Here is a 21,303-nt window from a genome sequence, read left to right as displayed (position 1 = left end):
GTCTTTCCCTTCCCTTTTACTTCCTGTGTCTGACAAACTTCAGTAATAAGAACTGAATGACACAGTACCAGAAAGTGTTGTTGTTCTTCTACACATTTGGTTGTTCATATTTCATTATTTTGGAAAGTGAGCAGGATATAAATTGCCTTTAACCTGCAGCATATTTTAAATCTCCAGGTTGCTTAGCAGTTACATTCTAAGCAGTTGCTTTTTTTAAAAAAAAAAACCAGTTGTTTTAGTGTGTATGTGCACACACACATACACAGACATGCACATAAATAAACATACAACAAATAAATTAGGCTTATATGTGGTAGTAATTACAAATGACTCTGAATAGTATATATTCCATGTACATTCTTTTCAGTAAGAAAAATTAAAACTATATATTCATATAGATGCTTTTAGCATGGATATATCTGAAATAGAGCTTTTAAAAATAATCTATACAGTATTTGAGACTTATATTATTGCTAGTGTAAGTGTGATAATGTAGATCAGATTTTCAGCTAGTTTAGTTCAATTTTCAATCCAGTCATCTTCCTTCTTGCCCAATAAAAGTGTTCCTTAAATGCTACTGCGCTCACCAAATATTTCTGCCACCAGAAAGGATAAAGACAATATTTGCCAGTTTGTTATTTCCTTGTCACTTATCAGTTGTGGTTTATGAAAATCTGAATAAGAGGATGCCTCATCTCAGTGGAGCAGTAGGAATGTTCCATGAGGAGAGGGAAGTCCTTGATAGCACGAAGAGAATCTCTAGATCCCAAGGTAATTTATGCCTTAGTTAATTACTATTTTGATCACTGTAACATGCTTTAGATCAGGGGTCCCCAGTCCCCAGGCTGTGGCTGGTTTGGAACTGGGCCGTGCAAGTGTACGAGGGTCCATTCATGCGAGCCATTTCTCCCCACCCCCTCTGGGCTGTTAAGTCATAAAGATTGGGGACCACTGCTCTAGATAGAGCTGTGTTGAAGAACACATAGAAGTTGCAGTTGGCCCAGAATGTAGTGGCATGAGCAATTTGAGGTGTTTCTTGTTACATTCATGTACACTGCTGCTCCATAAGCTGCATTGCCTCCTAGCAGGCTTCTTGTGCAGGTATTATCTATAAAGTTGTACATGGCATGGGGCCAAGTTATTTGGGGAGGGGACCATATTTCTCCTACCTCCTTTGCTCTTTCCACCAGATATAGCAGAGGGTATATTTCTGGTCCCTTCTTTTAATATCATCTTGCTTTTTGTAATAATATTAGCTTTTGGTAAGACACTTGAAATCCTGCCTGATTTCCCCAGGACCACAGGTTTAGGTGAGGTCTATTACTATTAGTGGGGTTGATGTTCTTGTTTTTTGTTTTATTTTTGGATTTGTGTGACCAGGATGTTATCCTCCAATCCCAAGGGTTGTATGTTATGTTGTTCGTGCTTTTAATCCTTGTATGTTGCCTAGAGTCACTTTAATGTGAAATGGGCAGTTTCATAAATAAAGACATCAATTTATTCCCCTTTCACCATTAGGATTTGCTGAAACAAACATCATGTATATGCAACATCCACATACATGAACTTCTAAAACAAGAACTTGATGGACTGAACATTAAAGCTCAGAAAATCATTCCTACTTACTAAATCAGATATAATAAACATTAGCATCTGAGGTGCACTATTACCTCATGGATAGAGAGCTAAACTCATAAGATTGCATTTTAATCCTAATCATGAAGCACGTATTTCTTGGGCTGGCTAAATATTTCAAAGAATCGTAAAACTAATAATTCATTCTGAAATACGATGGAAATTTTCAAGCATAAAAAAAATAGTTCCATTGATATATGATAAAATGTATTTCTGTGTTCTGCCTCAGTACACATTTGGCAAGATTCTGAGGCAATAGAAGTTTGAAATAAGCTAGAAAGGTGCTTATTATCTATTGGACTATTAGTACGTTTAAATTTTTGCAGCACCTATATTCTCTCATCTCATGGAGGTTGGTTTAAATTAGGATTTATAAATAAATTGTATTTTCATTACAAGTGCATGCTATTTAGTTAAAATGTCACATTTTTAAATGATTGTAAGATTATTTTCAAAGTGACATATAAAATTGGTACAACACCTGTCTTTTCACACAGGCATTTCCTATATAAATGTATATCTGGTATATATTGTGCTTCAGTAATTTTTACTGCAAATTGTTTCTACAAGGGACTGTAGGGGAAGTATAATCTTTTTTGTCAATTTTCAATATTTAATTAACTTTCAAATTGTAGTTGTACTACTAATACAAGACAGGGTATGTATTAGACCTTGATCTGCAAAACTATAGGGTAGTAAGCAACTTTATACAAGCAATGCTTTTTAATAACTTATATTGTATACAAGAGTTGGCATTCCTAGCTATAAAATATTTGCACACAAACTGGGTCAAGTCTATGTAACTTTCACTTAGTAAAGGGCTATACTCTTGACCTTTACTCCTAAAGTAGTGGATGGAGCTACTTCACTTTAGAATAAATTCCACATCAGACTTTTAAACATGCTTACAAAAATTTTGACTGTAATTTATGCAAGGGTAAATATATATTCAATATTATTTACAGATGAAACCTTTCAAATCAACAGTTTTGATATTAATTCTTTGTTCTTTCTATAGGCTAAATAAACCTCTAATTTGGGATGTGACTTTTCAGAGAAGAGTACTATTATTGGACAATACTGTTGTTTCTGTGTGCTTGCTATTGATGTGCTTGTAATTTCTTTCAATTTATGTCTTAAGTGGCTGCTTATAAAAACAAATAAGCAAAAGCCCTTTAGGCTTGTAAACTGTTGAGCTGCAGGCCTATGAAGTTACACAATAATATGACTGCCATTCTAAAATCAGTAAATGTTTAAATTCTTGCTTCCAATCTCTCTGTTATGCACAAAAAGGGTCCTTTTAATGGTTTCCTGCTTGTTACTACCACCAAACGCTGCAATCATTTGAATCTGATACTGTATAAATGAACTCACAATGTACAGTTTTCCTAATTAATGGAAACCACGATTAACTGAGATTCAGAAATATCAATATTTTCAATAGGTTATGTGCACAATGAAATAGAGCATGGGAAGAAAAAAATGGACCAGGATTGTTTGCCTCATGTTTGTTCTGCTTCAATATAACAGATAATAGACAACAGATAATCAGAGTTGGAACCTACGTTGTAGGTTATCTAGTCCAACCCCCCCTCCCCCCCAAATGGGAAATACTGTATATACTCGAGTATAAGCCTAGTTTTTCAGCCCAATTTTTGTGCTGAAAAAATCCCCTCGGCTTATACCGAGTCAGATTCCGCTCTGAAAAAAAATATGGTGTGGAGTCGCGGCCTCTGGCGGCAGCGACTCCCAACAGCTTAGCCGGGAAGGGAAAGGCAAAAGCACTTGCCTTTCCCTTCCCGAGGCGGCGGACTGGGGCCGCGCCGGCGGTAGTGACTCCTGACTCAGGGGGCCTCCGAGAGAGGGGAAGAGAGTGACTCCTGCCTCCCGCTGTCATCATCATCATCTTCTTTTGGGTTAGTGAATCAATTAAACCTTTCATGATAGTGAGATCGCTTCCCAAATTAATTATTTTTATTTTTGAAATTTACCAGTAGCTGCTGCATTTCCCACCCTCGGCTTATACTCTAGTCAATAAGTTTTCCCAGTTTTTTGTGTAAAATTGGGTGCCTCGGCTTATATTCGGGTCGACTTATACTCGAGTATATACGGTACCTCTTTTTTTGGGAGATACCTCTTTTGGATTTTATATTAAATAAGACTGAGAAATTAACTATTGAGCTATGCTTGATTAATTAAAAGGTGATTTAGAACATTGCAAAGATCTTATACATACACAATAATGCAGTGGTCCCCAACCTTTCCGGTTTTGCGGACAGGCGGGGGGTGGGGCAAAGTGTTCAGTGTGAGTGGCAGGCATTCAGTTTGTATGAGTGGCGGGCACTCATGCACGTGCATGAAGTGTCATTCTGCTCGCAAAAATGGAGCTTTAGGCATGTGAGAGATTGCCCACCGCTCGCACAAATGGAGCTGTGTGCATGCGCTCATCTGCTGCTTGTGTGGCCCAGAGGGACTGCAGACTCCTGCAGAAATGCACTATATTTTCTGTTAACATCAGCAATATCTAGTCACTACGTTGTCAGGATGAAAATTGGGTTTAATTTTTACTTATAGTTATCCTTCATTTTCTTTGGCAGTAATAATGTGAAAACACATAATTTCTTATTCTTTGAGATCTCAGAAATTTTGATCCAGATCACTTTATTTTTTTTCTGGTTATTTTAAGCTGTGATAAGATGTTTTTTTTAAAATATTGTATGCATGTACATCAAATATTGATAGCAGTGCAGTCACATAACTAATCAGATATTGCCAGTTGTCTTCCTCTTGTTCATCACCAAATATGTTATGAGGAATAGATACAGAAATATGGAATTTTACTTTATTTCATTATGAGGTAACTTTTACAAGCAAAGGCTAGTTGTCCTTCAGTCCTGCTATAGTTAATTATAGACTTAGTACTATAACAGCCACCTCAAACAGAACTCATTTTCAAAGGAAACCATAGTGACTGTCAAGGTCAAGACAGTAGTAAATATCTATCTTGGTTTAGAGCCCATATGTATTAAGCTGTATGTTGCAGGTAGATTTGGCCAAAAGCAGAAAATTTAGGACCAGAGAGTTTTAAGAAGCACAACATATACTTACATTATCTATATTTGAGATACATTTTGTTCTTAAATTTGGATAAACTTACATTTTGTCATCATATGGGGCATGGGAAAAGAAGAAAAAGATGTAGTAGGACTATTTAGAATAATTTCAAAGGATGACAATAATAAATATTTCCATTTGACAATTTCTAATACTGTATGGCTCAGATAATCTTTTCCCAGGATTAATCTTTTAGATGAGACTGACTAGTTTGAAACAGCTTGCCACCAGATTTGCCACAGGATCACTGATTCTTGCCTTCACAAATTAGCTCAGAGCAACCAATTCAATTCTAGTTCCAATTTTTTTTTGTAAGAGTTGGTTCTCTACCAGAACTTAGTTTCTTTTCAGAATGTCATGCAAACACAGGAAATGTTAAAAGAGGAAATACACAATGTAAGCAAAAATAGCATGACTATTTGCTAATGATTTAGTTACTTTCGTACTGAAGGAGAATAATATATCTTGCACTCAGCCTTAAATTGTATTCAATATCCTGTTTGAAGATAAAATGCTATAAATTTTAAGGATTACATTATCCAAATCAAGAAACCAAACCAAGTAATTTATAAGTTGATGAACAGTAAATTATATATATGTCAAATAAAATCAAATAATTTTTTTTAAGTAGAAGTAATTCTGTTGGGTAAAAGCAAGATAACTGTGTATTTTGGGATATTTGGTATTTTATGTCCTAGTTTGTTTGTACGTGTATTAGATGCATTAGATATAGTAATAGGGCCCTAAAGACATGGTTTTGCAACAGGCCAGGGTGATATGAAGCCCATCAAGTGGTTGCTTCAATTGTTATCATCAGGAGGGGTGGGAGTTTATTGGATTTTGTATTGGGTTTTTTTTTTCTATAAGCCATCCAGAGTTTTCTTAATAATATAAATATATGTGTGTGCGCTTGCACACATACAAAAATCCCTTATACTGTGGTAATAGATTAAATTGTAAAAACCATATATATGGAGACTGGTATATATTCTCTCCCATTTCTGCATGCAAAGCTTAATGGGACAAGTTCTTCCGCAGGGCAGATAGTTAACCGTATTCTGTACAGAATAGCTGTACAGCTGTTCATCTGACAAAACAGTTGATTTAAATGGCCTCTACAAAGAAATAGAAGGAATCTAGTCTAGTTTATTCTATTTATTTATAATTTATAAAAGCATGATTGATAGTTCACTTTCTGCTGTTATTGTTTCTACCAAAGCAGTGTTAGTATGTGAAGAAATTTTCACAAAAACACTAGCCCAGAAGTGATAAGTTGAAAGAGTTATAGCAGTACTAGTAGTCCTTAGGTTAACAACAGTAATTGGGATTGGGAACTACATCTTTAAGTGGTATGGTTGTAAAGCATGATATCATATGACTGCATTGATTTACAACAGTAGTTCTGGAAATTTCAATTGTGATCATTAAATGAATCCTGCATAGTTGTTAAGTGCAATGTCATACCATATGATCTCCATTTGTGACTTCCTGCTGACTACCTCATTGACTTTGCTTGTCAGAAACCAGTAAGGAAAGTCACAAAGAGCAAACATGTGACCCAGGGACATTGTCATTGACATAATTGCAAGCCCGTTGTTAAGTGCCCGAATCATCATGTGAAGCTGCAGTGGCCAGTTTAGAAAACCAGTTGTAACTCTCCTTGTTCATTGCCCTTGTAACTTTGAACAGTCTAGTCCCACCTTAGACACAAATTCACTTGAATGGTCTTGGATCAGTCACTCACTCTCAGCACAGAAGGAAGTAAATGGCAAACCATTTATGGAATCTTGCCAAAAAAAATACGCAATCACCAAAAATGAACCCTGACTTGAAGGAACCTCACCTCTCTCTCCCCACCCCCCAAAGTATCTCACGAATAGCTATAGTACTCTAAACACGTGCTTTTCTAATATTACTTTGGTCACTTCTAAAATAGCTTGGTCACTCATATCCTGGTCATCTCCTGAATGGGCTATTGCAACATGCTCTACATGGGACTACCCTTGAAAAGTATTCAGAAGCTTATAGCTGGTACAGAGTACAGCTACACAAGCCATATTGGGTGCCCAAAGAATGACACATACGCACTGTTGTTTTGTGAACTGCACTAGGTGTCCATTTGTTTTCAGTCTAACTAAGGTATTGGTCATGGCCTATAAAGCCCTACATGGCATGGGGCAAGGCTACCTATGGAACCAGTTCTGCCTCATCGCATCAGCCCATCCCATCCAATCAGGAAGGGAAGATATGTAGCAGACTCCATCAGCCAAAGTATTCTGGGAAGAGAGCCTTCTATGCCATTGCCCCTGCACTGTGGAATATCCCCTACCCCCCGAGATAACATAGGCCCCCGACTCTCTTGGTCTTCTGAAAAGGGGTCAAAACATGGTTTTGCGGTATTGCATGGGGGCACAAAGAATAATGCAGTCCTGGGGAGGTTGGTACCATGAGAGCCTTCCCTCTATCTTTATTCACCAATTTTAACAAGGCTAAATTGCCTGCTTGGAAATACTTTGTTTCTTTGAAATTTTCATAATTTTATAATTTAAAAACTAAATTAACTTCAATATTTTAACATTAATGTTATATACCTTTTCTTTCCATGTATCTGGGATGTTAGCTTCCAATAGCACTTCGTTATACACTTCTAATATTGCCCAGCTCAGGGTATCCTGTAATTCTTTATAAATTTCTACTGGAAGACCATCTGGTCCTGGAGTTTTGTTATTATTTTTTTGTTTTTCAATTACTTTTGTAAGTTCTGTCATTAATATTATTTCATCCAGCATATTCTTCACCGTTTCTGGAATTTTGGGTAGGTTAGCCTTGTCCAAGAACTGTGTTATTCTTTCTTTTTGTGTTTCATCGTTGTCATATTAGAGGAGAAACACCCAAGTGCAGAATGGCAAGGAGAAAAAAGAATGTTCAGAACGAGAAGGAGCAAGAATAAAAGAATCCAGAGAAGTAAGAGCAACCAGGACTATAAACATGCAAGAAGAAGTAAATATGCTCTAAGTCAACATTAACAGGCTGAACTCACCTACAAAAAGGAAGAAAACTTTTTCTAAACTACAAAAATTTAAACTGCACATAATAGCACTGCAAGAAGTGCACATTAAGAAACAATATAAAAAGTTATTGGAACACCCCAAATTGGGGGAACTATTCTATTCACTATCACAGCAAAAAAAAAAGTGGTTAACTATTAACTATACGTTACAGATAATAAATGCCAAGCCAATTTTTAATGATGAAGGTAGAATCTTGATGGTGGAGGTGGCTTTGAATCAAAAACGGACTCTCCTGGTTGTTATATATGCACCAAGCACAAGCCAAGAGGAATTCTACAAGAAACTTCACAAAAAAATATTAGACGTAGAATATGAAAATATTTGCATTACGGGAGACTTTAACACAATAATTGATACAAAATTAGATTACGAAAGTAGTAAAACAAATAAGAAAACAAGAAGGACCCTACCTAGAACTCTTATTAAAATTATAGAATTAGCAATACATGACAATTAACCTGGAGAAAGTCACATTACAGCCAACCTGAAAAGAAAAAAAGATACAATACATAACTTCTATAATGTTATATAACTTTTATATGCCTATATTGTACTGTACACTGCACAAAGTCCCTTTTTTGAGGGAAATGGGTAGTCTACAAATGCAAAATATTAATAAATATAAATATTTTCCTAATGCTCTGCTATAGTTATTTATAACTTCCTCTAATAGTTCTCTGTCTTTATATATTTTATAAAATCTTACCACTCCATTATGAAGTTCACAGGTAACAAGGTGCAGGAAGATGGGGGGAAATACATTTTCCCATAGTGTTGATTTCATGAAGTAGCTGTTTCTGTAATGGGTTGCTGATGTGAGTTGAATGTTCCAATCTTACAAGATCTTACTTTATTTAGACATGCATTTATAAGGAAAACTCAAAAAGACAAAACCATAATGAATGAATATAAAATAGCATAGCTCATTAAAACCTAGTAAACAATAAAAAGACAGAACTGAAAACCTCTTCAATTTACTCACTAAAATTCAATTCATTCTAACCCCAAAACCTGGGTAAAGAACCAGGACATAACCACACTCCTAAAATTGTGCAGGTTTAGGGTTCACTTTATGCCTGGGGCACAATGATTCCAAAGGGCTGGGACCTACTCAGAAGCTGTTCCATGTAAAGCTGCCTTTTGCAATTGACAGATGGCAAATTTGTCTAATGCCAATGATGTTCAAGTGATGCTCCAGTAGTTTTGAAATTGCACCCAAGGCCCCTATGACTCTAGATACTATCTTTGCTTCTTTTTGCCACAGTTGTTCTATTTCTATTTGTAGGTCTTTGTATATTTTAAATCTTCTCTAGTTCCTTTTCTTCCATTCTGCTGACTCCAGGTATTGTCACATCCACTATCCAAGACTTTTTAAAAAATCTTTCTTAACATTATTAAATCTGGGGTGTTATGTGCTAGGTGTCTGTCAGTTTGGACTCTAAAGTCCCAAAGCAATGTAGCTTTTTCATTTTCTATGACTTTCTCTATGTTATGGTTGCATCAGTTTTTGCTGGCAGGCAAATTATATTTCTTGCAGATTTTCCAGGGCACTATTGTTGCAACTTTGTCATGCTGTTGCTTGAAGTCAATTTGTGTGATCATCTTGCAGCAGCTTACCTTTTCTTTGGCTTTTTTGCATAGGCGACACTTACTATCTGTTGCTGTCTTCTCAATTCTGGCTTTGTATGCATTTCTTCTTAAGGCTTGATCTTCTGCAGCGAGAATTAGTCCCCTGGTCTCTTTCTTCAACTTTCCTGCTCTTAGCCATTGCCAGGTCTTAATATCTGCTTTCCCAGTTTTTGTTTTTTTAATGTGCTGGACATGCAGTGTTTTGTGTTTTCATGCTTTCATTCTGTTCCTCATTTGGTCTTTCTTGTAGGCCAGTTTGGTCTCTCCAGAAGTCAGTAAGCCTTCCTGGTATACTAACTTCAGTGCATCTTTTTCATTGTCCTTCAGATATTTTTTCAAATCCCTTTGTTCTTCTTCAACCATCTGATGTACTTACAAAATTCCAAGCCTACCTATTTGCCTTGGTAGATAGAGTCTATCAACGTCACTGCAAGGATGAAGGGCATGATTCATTGTCCTGATTTTTCTGGTCTTCTTACCCATTGCTGGTAGTTCTGCTTGAGTCCAATCCACTAATCCAGCTTTGTATCTAATGATTGGAATTGCCCAGATGTTGATTGCCTTGATAGTATTTCCTCCATTGAGTGGACTTTTTCACTCTTGATGTATTCACCTCTAATCTTTTTCTTGACTTTTTGTCGTTGTGGTTATTGACTTCAGTTGTTCCTACTGCTGCTGCTGCTATTATTGTTGTTATTGTTATTATGAAAATGCTAGAATGCATTGTGATGTTAAAGAACTAATACCTTTACCACTGTATCTAAGGAACCAGCATTTGAATAACTGAACTGAAATATTTGGTTCAGCTTTCTTCATTTGCAGTTGCAGAGAAAAACACATTATACAGCTTCTTTGAAAATAACATACTGGCTGAATATGAATTAGTTTGCATAACAGTGAGCATCTATAGTTTACTCAAATCTCTCAACTGCAAAAGTGGGGGGGTGGAATTGGGGCCTGTAGCTGAACTTGGCTCTGGATAGCACTGATGAATTCAACAAAAGAACAGATGTCCCATGATTATTTAGAAACATTGGCAAAAGACCAACCAACAGAATTTAGTAAAGGCCTATTTTAATGTTCCAAAGATACAAGGAAGACTGCTTTACAGATTTAATGTACAAACATCCAAGCAAGTTTCAGAACTAGAATTAGATAGAGAACATAATGCTGACTGGCTTACACAACACTGAAATGCAAATAGCAGTATTATTCATGCCTGTTTTATTCAACAGTTGGATCAGAACAAAAAAAAAGATATTAAGAAAAAAGACAAAATTAGCTGATCAAATCAAAACCATCTGTTAGGGCACATATGTAAACTTTAGTTAGATATGATAAACATAACATATAAAATATATAATAAACTTGATGTAAATTTTAAAGAAATAGTTACAATATGACCATGGGAAGAATTATGGACCAAATCTATAAAATGTACATCAAATTATAATTTAAAAGGAAAATTGATACAAAATGTTATCTAAGGTAGAGATATCATACAGTAATAAGAGTTGGAAATTCCACACAAAAAAGAAAGCAATACCCCAAAGTATTTGAAAGGTATTCATGTAGTACAATGCAGAAAATTAGATTTTAAATTTAAAATGAAACGACTTTTTAAATTGGGTATAATCTCAGCAAAAATCAACAATATCATAATTTAATAAATATATGCTTACAGCAGTGAGGATAAATTTTGCTCAGCACTGGAAGAAAGATACAATTTCTAGAATATTTGATTGGGAAATTGGAGGATATGAAGTAAAAAAAAAAAATCCTTTCTCACGTTATGCAGTTTGTGTCTTCCTAAATCTAGGTGGTTCTACTAAGGCCTGAGTGTTCAAGGGTTCTGCACAGTCTCTTAACCGTTCTTAGCACTGCACTCTTATGGACAGAATGCTCTGATGTGGTTCCTGGGATCTGTTGGAGCCATTCCAACCTTACAGTCATAGACCTGAGTGCTCTAGTTTCCACATCCTCTCCAGTTTCTTCTTTAGGTTAGGTCCTGGTAATTTTCTAGCTTCTCATATTTCTTTCTGATGTTGTTGTCACTTGACACTGCTGCATCTATCACCACTGCTGTCTTCTGGTCCTTGGTCTCTGCTGGTTGCAGCAGGCTGCGGAGTCCCTGTTACCAGATACCTCCCCCCTGTGCGCGCACACAAACACACGTGAAAGGCCAGTGAGTAGGGTATGGAGATGCTGGTGTGGTGCTGATCTGCAACCTGGTGGCATCCAACCAGGCCAGGCTGAAGCCAGATTTAGATCTGTGGGGTCACCTCAGTCCCACGCCCTGGGCGTGCACATAGGAGGTGGCAATTGCGCAAGTGCTGGCGTCCTCGGTGAAAGAGAAGCGTTCAGAATGCAGTCTCCACAGATGGTGGGGCCCTCATGCTTGCTGTCTCCTGTGCACATGCCAAGGAGGCGGTCCTGAGGATCTAAGGTTGGCCATGGTCTGGTCTGGTCTGGATGGACGCTGCCAGATTGCAGATCAATACCCAGTCGGCCTGAACTGGGCCACAGCCCCACGGGCCAGATCTAACCACTTCACAGGCTGGATTTGGCCCGTAGGCCTTGAGTTTGACACTTCTAGTCTAGCCTATACATTTTGCAGATATTCCTATATACTTTATAATATTAACTACTTGGTTATATCATTTAAAGTAGGCTGTTCTAGTTAACTTCTTACACCCAAACACTTTGTTTTGGCCTCTTTATCTGCACCTTGGATCCTATCTAGTGGTAGGCTCCTGTTTCTGTGGATCTGGTCACTGGTAGGTTTTCCCAATGTCTACTTCAGCTATCACTGGCACATCCCATGCAGGGTCTTCACTTGCATGGCACTTCTTTCATGATCAGTACTCTCCTTCCTTATGTTGGCCAATCTGGATGGGAGGCAACTGCTAGCAGCTGGTTCATTTGTGCTACTAGGCGTTTATGCACTGCTGTTAGTTTCTTTAGCCAGTAGGTGTACAGTTCTTCATATTCTTTACATACTGTAGATGTTTACTACTGTGAAGGTGACTGGTTCCTGTTCTGGAAGATTGCTGTTGTCTTTTCTCATGTCCTGTAGCCACCTTGCACTGGTGTTAGGTCTTCTTTTTCCTTCTTATGCTTTTCCAGTACTATCATTTTTGGATACTGGTGGCTCTGCTGTTAACGTGTTGTTGCACTGCAGTTGGGAGTACACCTTGGATGGTTCTATGGAGAACAGGGCACTTATCTTTGTGGCTTCTTCTTCTCTAGTATATCTCTTTAACTTGGAAGCCAGTGAGATGAGCCTTAGGCCCTTGTATTTTTTTTTTTTAGTAGCCATGTGGAGGGTATATGATGTGATGTATGCATGGGAACCATTTGCTTAAATTCATTTTCTATGCGTACTCTCTCTGTATATAAACTAGAAATTTCAGCAAATTTAAGTAGGAAAGGTTCCCATATATACAATATATCATGCAGCATGGCAAATATAATGATTTATAGTTGGGCTTCTTAGGGGGCTTAATATCTACAATGTTGTAAATTAGCAGATGTAAAATGGGAGAAATTAGAAACCCAATGATTCTTTTTCTTTTTAAATAACTTTTCAGTTTTCCTCTGAAATTTATTTTTATTAACACGTTAGCTATAAAGATGCACATACAGAAGTAACTACAGGTACTCCTCGAATTACGACCACAACTGAACCCAACATTTATGTTCTAAGTGAAATTTGTTAAGTGAGTTTTCCCCATTTTATGACTTTTCTTGCCAAAGTTGTCAATCGAATCATTACAGTTAAGTTAGTAACCTGGTTGTTCAGTGAATCTGGCTTCATTGACTTTGCTTGTCAGAAAGTCAATCACATAATCCTGGGACTCTGCAACCGTCATAAATATGAATCAGTTGCCAAGCATCTAAATTTTGATTGTGTGACCATGGGGAAGGGATGTTGCAATGGTCATAAGTGTGGAAAACAGTCATAAGTCACTTTTTTCAGTGTTGTTGTAACTTTGAACGGTCACTCTAAGTACTATTGCTGTTACTATAGCTAAAGTGCTGTGACATACTCTAAAAAAATCCAAATATATTAATTGGTCAAAAAGTTACATATATTCCTGTTATAAATTATATTTTTTTCCCTCCTCCTCCTGTCCCCCCCAAAAAAAAAAAATTTAATTGGGTCTGAATCTCAGAAACTGTCTGAACAAGTCTCTGCAGCTTTCTTTAAAAGGTTTTTCAGAAGCGGGCTAGAACTCATGGTCACCCAAATGTTGATAATGTGATTGTAGGGATGCTGTGGCTATTGTGAGGACTTGTTATAAATCAGTTTTGCTAGTGCTGTTGTAACTTTGTCACTAAATGGTTGTAAGTACCTGTAGAGGGATAGAGGGCCTGAAAAAACTTTCCTCCTGCATCTTCCAGACTGCATTAAAGTATCTATTTAAATAGTTGGAAACTATCAATATTGGCTTTTCTGTGTAAACGTAAGGTTAGAATTCTGGAGGATGAATTCAGCAGCATGAATGCATTTAGTTTTCTTGACAAGTTGCCTGTTGTATGAATGTTAGTTCTGCAGAGAAACTTCCTAAGAGTTTATAAAATTTTAGGAAAATATAAGTTTCTGCGGAATCTTTTCAGCTGTAGAATGTTCTAAATTGGATGCTGGATGGTTGTAACCGATTGCACTGATGATTGTTTAAAGAATGAGGTGCAAGTTGTAGGCTTTCTTATACAACAAATTAAAATGCAGTATTGCAGACTTCTGCTGACTGCCAATTGATTGCAATTTGGCAGTTCGAGTCTCATAGCTCAAGGTTGACTCAGCCTTCCATCCTTCCGAGGTCACTAAAATGAGGACTCAAATTGTTGGGGGGCAATATGCTGACTCTGTAAACTGCTTAGAGAGGGCTGTAAAGCACTATGAAGTATATAAGTCTAAATGCATAGCACAATTTTGGAAGAGTACCTATTCTAACCAGGGCTCATAGTATCATATGATACTATGCGCCACCAGGGCTTATAGTATCTAATCTAATAATAGTATCAGGCTTTTTCCTAAATCCCAACAGTTGCATCAAATACGGAATTGTTTCTTCCTATGACTCTTAACTTTGCTGAATTAAAAACTTGTACTTGTTTTAATTTAAATCTGATGGTTCAGATTTAACACAAGATTTCTGGTCCATCTTAATAAACTGAAAGTAAATATATGCATTCTTTGAGAACTTGAATTGTCGTGGCCATTCATACCCATGCATGCCTGTTCAGTTTCTTATCTTCCTGCTGAAAATAATGTACTGCTTCTGTGGACAACTGTGTCCACAAAGGGGTAACTTTTCTCTTAGCTTTTTCACGAAAGCACAACTTATAAATATTCTCTTAGCTTCTTAAAGATCAACAAATAAACTTGCTGAATAAATTTTGTGGATCACAATTTGTTTAATCAGATGTATGGAGCAGAGTTTGTAAGAGAGAAAGCATTTGAATGGAGGGAGAGAAGAGAAAGCATAGAAATAGTAGAAGGAAAAACGAAAAGCAAAATTGTTTTAGATGATCAAACAGCAAATTAGCTGCGAAAGATAATTTTGTATTGAATACCTGATTAATATAAGTAGTATAAGGATATTTATTTAATTAGTGATAAATTGTGTTAAACTATCTGATATATGGTGGTTCATCTCTTGGTGGTTTCACAGTGAATGTCTCTCATTTGTCTTTTCAAGGATGGGCATCTTGAGGTTAGATGCAAAGTCCTGGGAAGTTGAAATGTTCCTCTCTGGTCAGTTCCCAAGCACTTCCCTTCCTCATTTCTTCCCATTCCCCCATTCACCTACTTCAAAGCAAATATGGGCATAGACAAATGTTGAATGAAAAGCAATGCCTTCAACACACACCCCCTCCCAATACTGGTTTCAGTAATGAATTTCAGTTTGAAGGACTCCTTTATCAGTCAAAAATTGAATTGCTGTGACAAAAGTTTCCATTTCAGAAACAATAGCAATGCCACCTTCGTCCTCGGCAACATCCTACTAACTATAGTGAAAGGAACAGATCTTAAGAACATGTCAGAGCTGCTAGTGCGTCATTATGGCTATCTTTGTGCAAATTTTATATAAGGCATTATATTTCACTCAGCCCTTATATAATATTTCACTCACAAATTATACTTGATATATCCAACGAAGTTGGCTGTGATGCATAAAAGTTGATGTAATAAATAATTTTAATCAACAAAACTATTTGTTATTGTTTGTGTTCTATAAAAAACCATGTAAGTTTTTATTAAGGGTTTATTTGGCACTGGTAATAGTTTGGTAATAGTAGAAAAGAGTATATAATAATAAGAGTAATATAATATTATAATATATAATAGTACCTGAACTTCCTAAGTTAAGATGATTCTTAAGTATATGAACTGAAAGAGTTAATAGAACTTCTTTACATGCAGCTCAAGTTCTTCCAAACATGGGGAGTTCTGTAAATCAAGCTGCTTCTGGGCTAATGGTAATGAATCATCTACTGGATTGTAGCAATAAAAAGACCAATGACAAACAAAAAAGAAACATTGGCAGGTCTTGAGACTTTAGTGATTTGCAGGATTACAAATAAAACTAAAAAAAAACAGGGAAAAAATTCAAAAAATTCAACCATTATGAATTGAGCATGCAGACACAGAAAGAGTGGTTGGAATGATGCCAGACTGTGAATGGCAGGTTTGAGGAGTGTTAAATTTCAGTCTTTTTAATAGCAGTAATTTAAAATTCATGGTACAAAACTATCCAATTCTGTTGATGGCCAACAGAATTGGCACATTAGAAGAGCATACAGCACTGTATGATAATTTTCAGAATGTAAACTGTTCATCAAACATTTGTAAGCCATGCCCCATCACTTTTAATTAGGAGAGCACAAAGCTGTGGTTGAGGTTTCACTGTTCTAACGGTTATTTGTTAACCATTTAAGTCATGATTCCCTCACTTCATCTGCTTTGTAAGCAAAGTATCAGTCACCTCAGTGTGAAGCAGTATTTTATCTCTTGTTTATGTCTGGATCCACTAAGACTCTGATACCTAGTATTCTCTACTTTGCTTAATGACTATTCAAAACTGTCATTTAGAATACCACACATTACTTCTAATGTATTTCACCCACCTTGACTTTTGCCCTCTGATTGCTGCTTTACTCACTACTGTGGCAATTTATTTTAATTAAAACACATCTAGGACTGTGAATAGTTGCAAGAACTCTTATGTGATTCAATAACTTTAATAATCCTCACACACAATTTCTTTTGTCATTGTTTCTACTGGCCCTTGAAGTGGGTGCAGATAAAAACACTACAGGTAGTCCTGAACTTGCAGTAATTTGTTTAGTGACCATTCAAAGTTACAACAGCACTGAAAAAAAAGGCTTCTGACTGGTTTTCACATTAATACTGTTGCAGTATCCCTGTGGTCACATGAGAATTCAGATACTTGGCAACTGGTTCATATTTTTGACAACTGCAGTGTCCTGAGGTCAAGTGATCATCTTTTGCAATCATCTGACAAGCAGTTTGTGAGAAAGCCAGATTCATTTAAAAACCATTAACATTTATAGTGATTCACTTAACAACTGTAGCAAGACAGGGCGTAAAAACACACTTAACGCCTGTTATGCTTAGGAACAGAAATCTTGGGCTTAATTTTGGTCATAAGTTGAGCATTATATGTATATGGATCTTATATATTTAACTCAAGAAGATCTCATGCAGTACCCTGAAACTGGTATTAGGGTCTTCCTCAGTGGTGGGTGTGGCTTCTGGTGCTTCCTGCATTATCATCCTGTTCCACTTTAATGACTATAGAGTGCATAGCATTATTCTATAGAGAATTGGTTTGGGGGGGAGAATGACCTCTTTTTAGACAAGTTTACCAATATGTTTCCAAAATCAGTGTGTGATATCTATCTGATGTCCCAATCCTTCTATACCATCTCATTTAGTATCCACAATCCATTCTCTAATTTGAAATTTTATGTGTTGAGAGAGACGGGGGTGGAGAAGGGGGGAGAGAGAATATGTTGTGAATACCACTGGTTTTGCTGCCTCATTTAAATAAAGTTCTCTTGTACAACTACGTCAGTGTTACCTTCATTCCAGCATAAAATTTGTTTCGTATGCATTGATTGGAAAATAATTTTTGAAAGCATTTTATTTGCTAACAGTTGCTAAACAAGAAATGTTTATATTTCTCAACTTTAAGCATGTAAGTTTTGCTATTTTCTTACTTCCTTCTCCATTCAATGGCTCCAGTCAATGATAAGACAGAAGTTGTGATTGCTGCTTTATTGATTAATATACGTCTATATGGAAGATTGGGGTGTGTGTGTGAGTGCATAATAAGATGACACAATCGTTGAAAGAATAAAAAGCCTGTTTTGTTTAGATTTGAAATGGCAATTTTGAATTTGAAAGAGTATTTTGGAGGATGGCGATGATAATGGCAATAATGATAGGGCAGCATACATAGAATTACTTCATCCAGTATTTCCCCATTTAAAATTTGTAAGGTAGATTGGGTCAAAGATACCGATTGGCCCAGTTAACAACCAAGCTACTATGTTTGAGAAGTTTTAAACTTGTCTGTCTCTCATCTTACCAGTATATCATATTGTCCCTCCATATATTAAAATAGTAATTTGTATATATCTTATCTTATATAAAGTTACCAAGCATCTGACATGACTGAATAGTTAAAATGACAACATATATCTTATCAAATTTCTACTTGTTCTGATCAAGGCTTCCTGAGACACCAACAAACACACGTTAAATCCAAAACCCTTTTGTTTTAGTTTTGTTCTGACCAAGGCTTCCTAAACCATAATTACGCATACACTTATTTTAAAAACAAGACATTTTATTGCAATGCTGGGAGTTGTTTTCATTCCCAACTGGAATTAATCTCAAACAGTCCCCTGAGATAAGCACCCACCTTTCTTTTCTGTGAAGTGCTGCCAATAACAGAAGTATCAAATGAACTAGAAAAAAAACCAATCGAAATACAAAGAGTTTCAAGAATGAATCTGAACTGAACAATCTACTTTGCTTCTGCAAAGGTTTTGTCATCTTTGCCTGACCTTTATACCTTATGGGAGGGGCAATCACCTCCAAGCCTTTCTCCCAAGTCACCCCTTTTGTTTCAGCTACTCTCACCTTCTAGCAGCTCTGCGCACATGCACACTGGAAACAGGCTCCCCTGGGTCCTCTGCCTTGCTGCTGCCAGACTCCGAAGGCCACACCCCACTCCCAGATGGTCCTGGCCCCATCTCTGCAGCAGACTCAGGACCTTCATCCGAGTCCTCTCCAGGCTCCCTGACTGGTCCCCATTCTTTCCCACTGTCTGATTCCGCTGCTATCAGCACCAGCTATCAGCGAACCATAACAAGTTCAACGGCTGTGAATTATTGTCATTCACAGCCTGTAATGAGTCTCAGTTATAAATAGTCCCATGGAAGTCTGCCGAAGTTCTTAGGGAGAAGTCTGATAAGAACACACCTTTATCTTACTTGAAGTGCTGCCAACGACTAAAGTACCAATTAGTCTTTCAAAACCAAATGGAGCACAAATTCACCACAGAGCTTTCAGGTTCCAAACCAACCAAAGCGAGCAGCGTTGCTTCCTGCAAAGGTTCCTGTCCCTTTGCACTTCCTTTATATCTTATGGGAGGGGCAATCACCTCCAAGCCTTACTCCTGAGTTGCCTTTTTTGTCTTAACTACTCTTGCCTTCTGGTAGCTCTGCACGCGTGTGCACGCACACACACACAGGGAACAGGCTCCCCTTGTTCTTCTGCCTCACTGCTGTCAGATTCTGGAGGCTCTGGAGTCAGCACATAACTCCCAGATGGCCCTGGCCTCATCTCTGTATCGGATGCATTGTCTGAGTCCTCCCCAGACTCCTGGACTGGCCCACGTTCTTCCCCACTGTCCGATTCTGCTGCCATCTCCACAGGCTGCCAGAGGATCACAACAATGCTATCTATTAAAAGATATAAGCAATGCTATCTAATAAAAGATATATGCTAATATTAAACATGGAGATAATCCCTTCAAACATTTCATCACTCCATAACAGATCTAAACGTGGCTGTTGGAGAACAGCAGATCAAGTGGCAAATTGTAAAACTCAATAGATTAAAAACTTTTAGGCAATCTTAGAAAGTCTCAAAAACACAATGTTTTTTTTTAAAAACATGTAATTGTTAATTGATAAGATACTTGTATTCTGTCTCACAGGTAACTTGTATCTGCATAACCAACTTGTCTCTTCCTTTCTCCCACCCACCTTACCCCAACTTACATCTTACACCAATTTAGCCACTCTGCGCATCTGATCAAATAAGCTGCAGCTTATTTTTTTTAATCTTCATTAGTGAGAGAAGATACTAGCAGATTCCTGATTTTTGCAACCATAGACCAACAGCAGCACTTCTCTTAAAATATAATCATATGCTATGAGCATAATAGTATGGAAAGAGAGATCTCACTAAATGGTGCACAATGACCTGCACAATGGAAATTATTCTGTTGTTTTCCGGAATAGTCAAAGGTACTACCCTCTGACAAATGCTAAATAAGATTTTAAACATATATGTTGCAGAGTGTATGAGCAGGAGGAACCATTTTGTAATTTGTTCAGAAAACAAAATGTTTTGGGGAATCATTGGGAGCAATTATGTAACCCCCTCCCCCAAAGTACCGGTAATTATCCTTATTTATCTTTCTTTAAATAGGATTTATAACCTGGGGGTAATTTACATACTCTAGTCCAGTACACATTGTCCACAGCACAAGTATTAAGGATAAATGTTTGTAACCTTCAAAATAGATGTGTTTAACTGCATAATTCATCAACTGAATGGTTGCAGTGTGTGTCAAAGACCAAAATTCTCAGGATATTTTACAGATGAGTATTTAACTTATCTGTAAATTATACTGAGAATTTGGTTGCAACTTTCATGCATAAAACCTTACTTTATATTAAATTGCTCTTTAAAAGTCTGTTTCAGAGCATAATTAATAATTGTATTTATTTTTCACTTTAGGGAGAATCAATAAAATATTTTCTGGACAATTTGGATAAACTTGGAGATCCAGTAAGTTTTATTTCTAAATTTGGTATTTGTATTACCGTGAAATACTAGAAAGAAATTTGTCTTATTTTTAGATTCAGATATCAATAATAAGATGTAGCATTTTCAAACTATAATTACATTTAATTAATATTTGATTGCAAACTAAATGTTGTAGACCCTATGATATTCTAAGATCCAGTGTCAAATATTGATATTGTGTATTGATATTGTCTACTGTTTGCTGATTGTTCTAAAGTCACTTGAACTATAATTCTTGACCCACCTCTCATAGTTTAGTGGAAACCCTTTCATCTATTTCCTAAGAGTTACTAACTTAGGAATTTAAAGACTATTGACTTGGTTAATGGATTCATTTTAGGTAGTATCTAGTTAGATATAATACCTGCCCATTTTGGATACATTACACATGCTCTTAAAATTTATATCTTTATCAGTTAACAGTGGCAGAAAGGTCTAAAGCATGGAAATGAGGGCTCCAATAGGTTCTGTGTAAAAATGCTATTTATTTATGTATACAATGCTTTGCTCACTCAGTATTATGTTAAGGTGACAAGGCTGAAATAGATTACTCATTTTTCAAGGAACAATGAGATTTTTGCTTTCATGGACATTATGCAAGGTTACACATTGCTTTACATTCTTATGTTACTTGGTACCAACTTGCCTCAATAAACAACAATCTAAAATTAGAAATTTCACTATTAATTTGCTAAAAGCTTACTCTTACCACTATTT

The 21,303-nt window shown here is 36.6% G+C and overlaps 1 protein-coding gene across 1 annotated transcript in view; it reads left to right on the top strand.

The window, feature by feature from the left end:
* The window catches only part of GNA13 (G protein subunit alpha 13), a 34,343-nt gene that overhangs the window by 8,455 nt on the left and 4,585 nt on the right, over window positions 1-21,303 (top strand). The window contains exon 3 of the mRNA XM_026678796.2: window positions 20,518-20,568. Coding sequence (XP_026534581.1) covers window positions 20,518-20,568 — 51 coding nt within the window. The remainder of the gene's footprint in view (window positions 1-20,517; window positions 20,569-21,303) is intronic.

This window comes from Notechis scutatus, chromosome 2 (genome assembly GCF_049901735.1).
Source record: "Notechis scutatus isolate UNSWTSFEM ecotype Mainland chromosome 2, rNotScu1.2, whole genome shotgun sequence".
In the NCBI taxonomy this organism is placed as follows: Eukaryota; Metazoa; Chordata; class Lepidosauria; order Squamata; family Elapidae; genus Notechis; species Notechis scutatus.
Note: the sequence above shows the minus strand (reverse complement) of the source record. Positions and strands in the feature narration are given on the sequence as shown.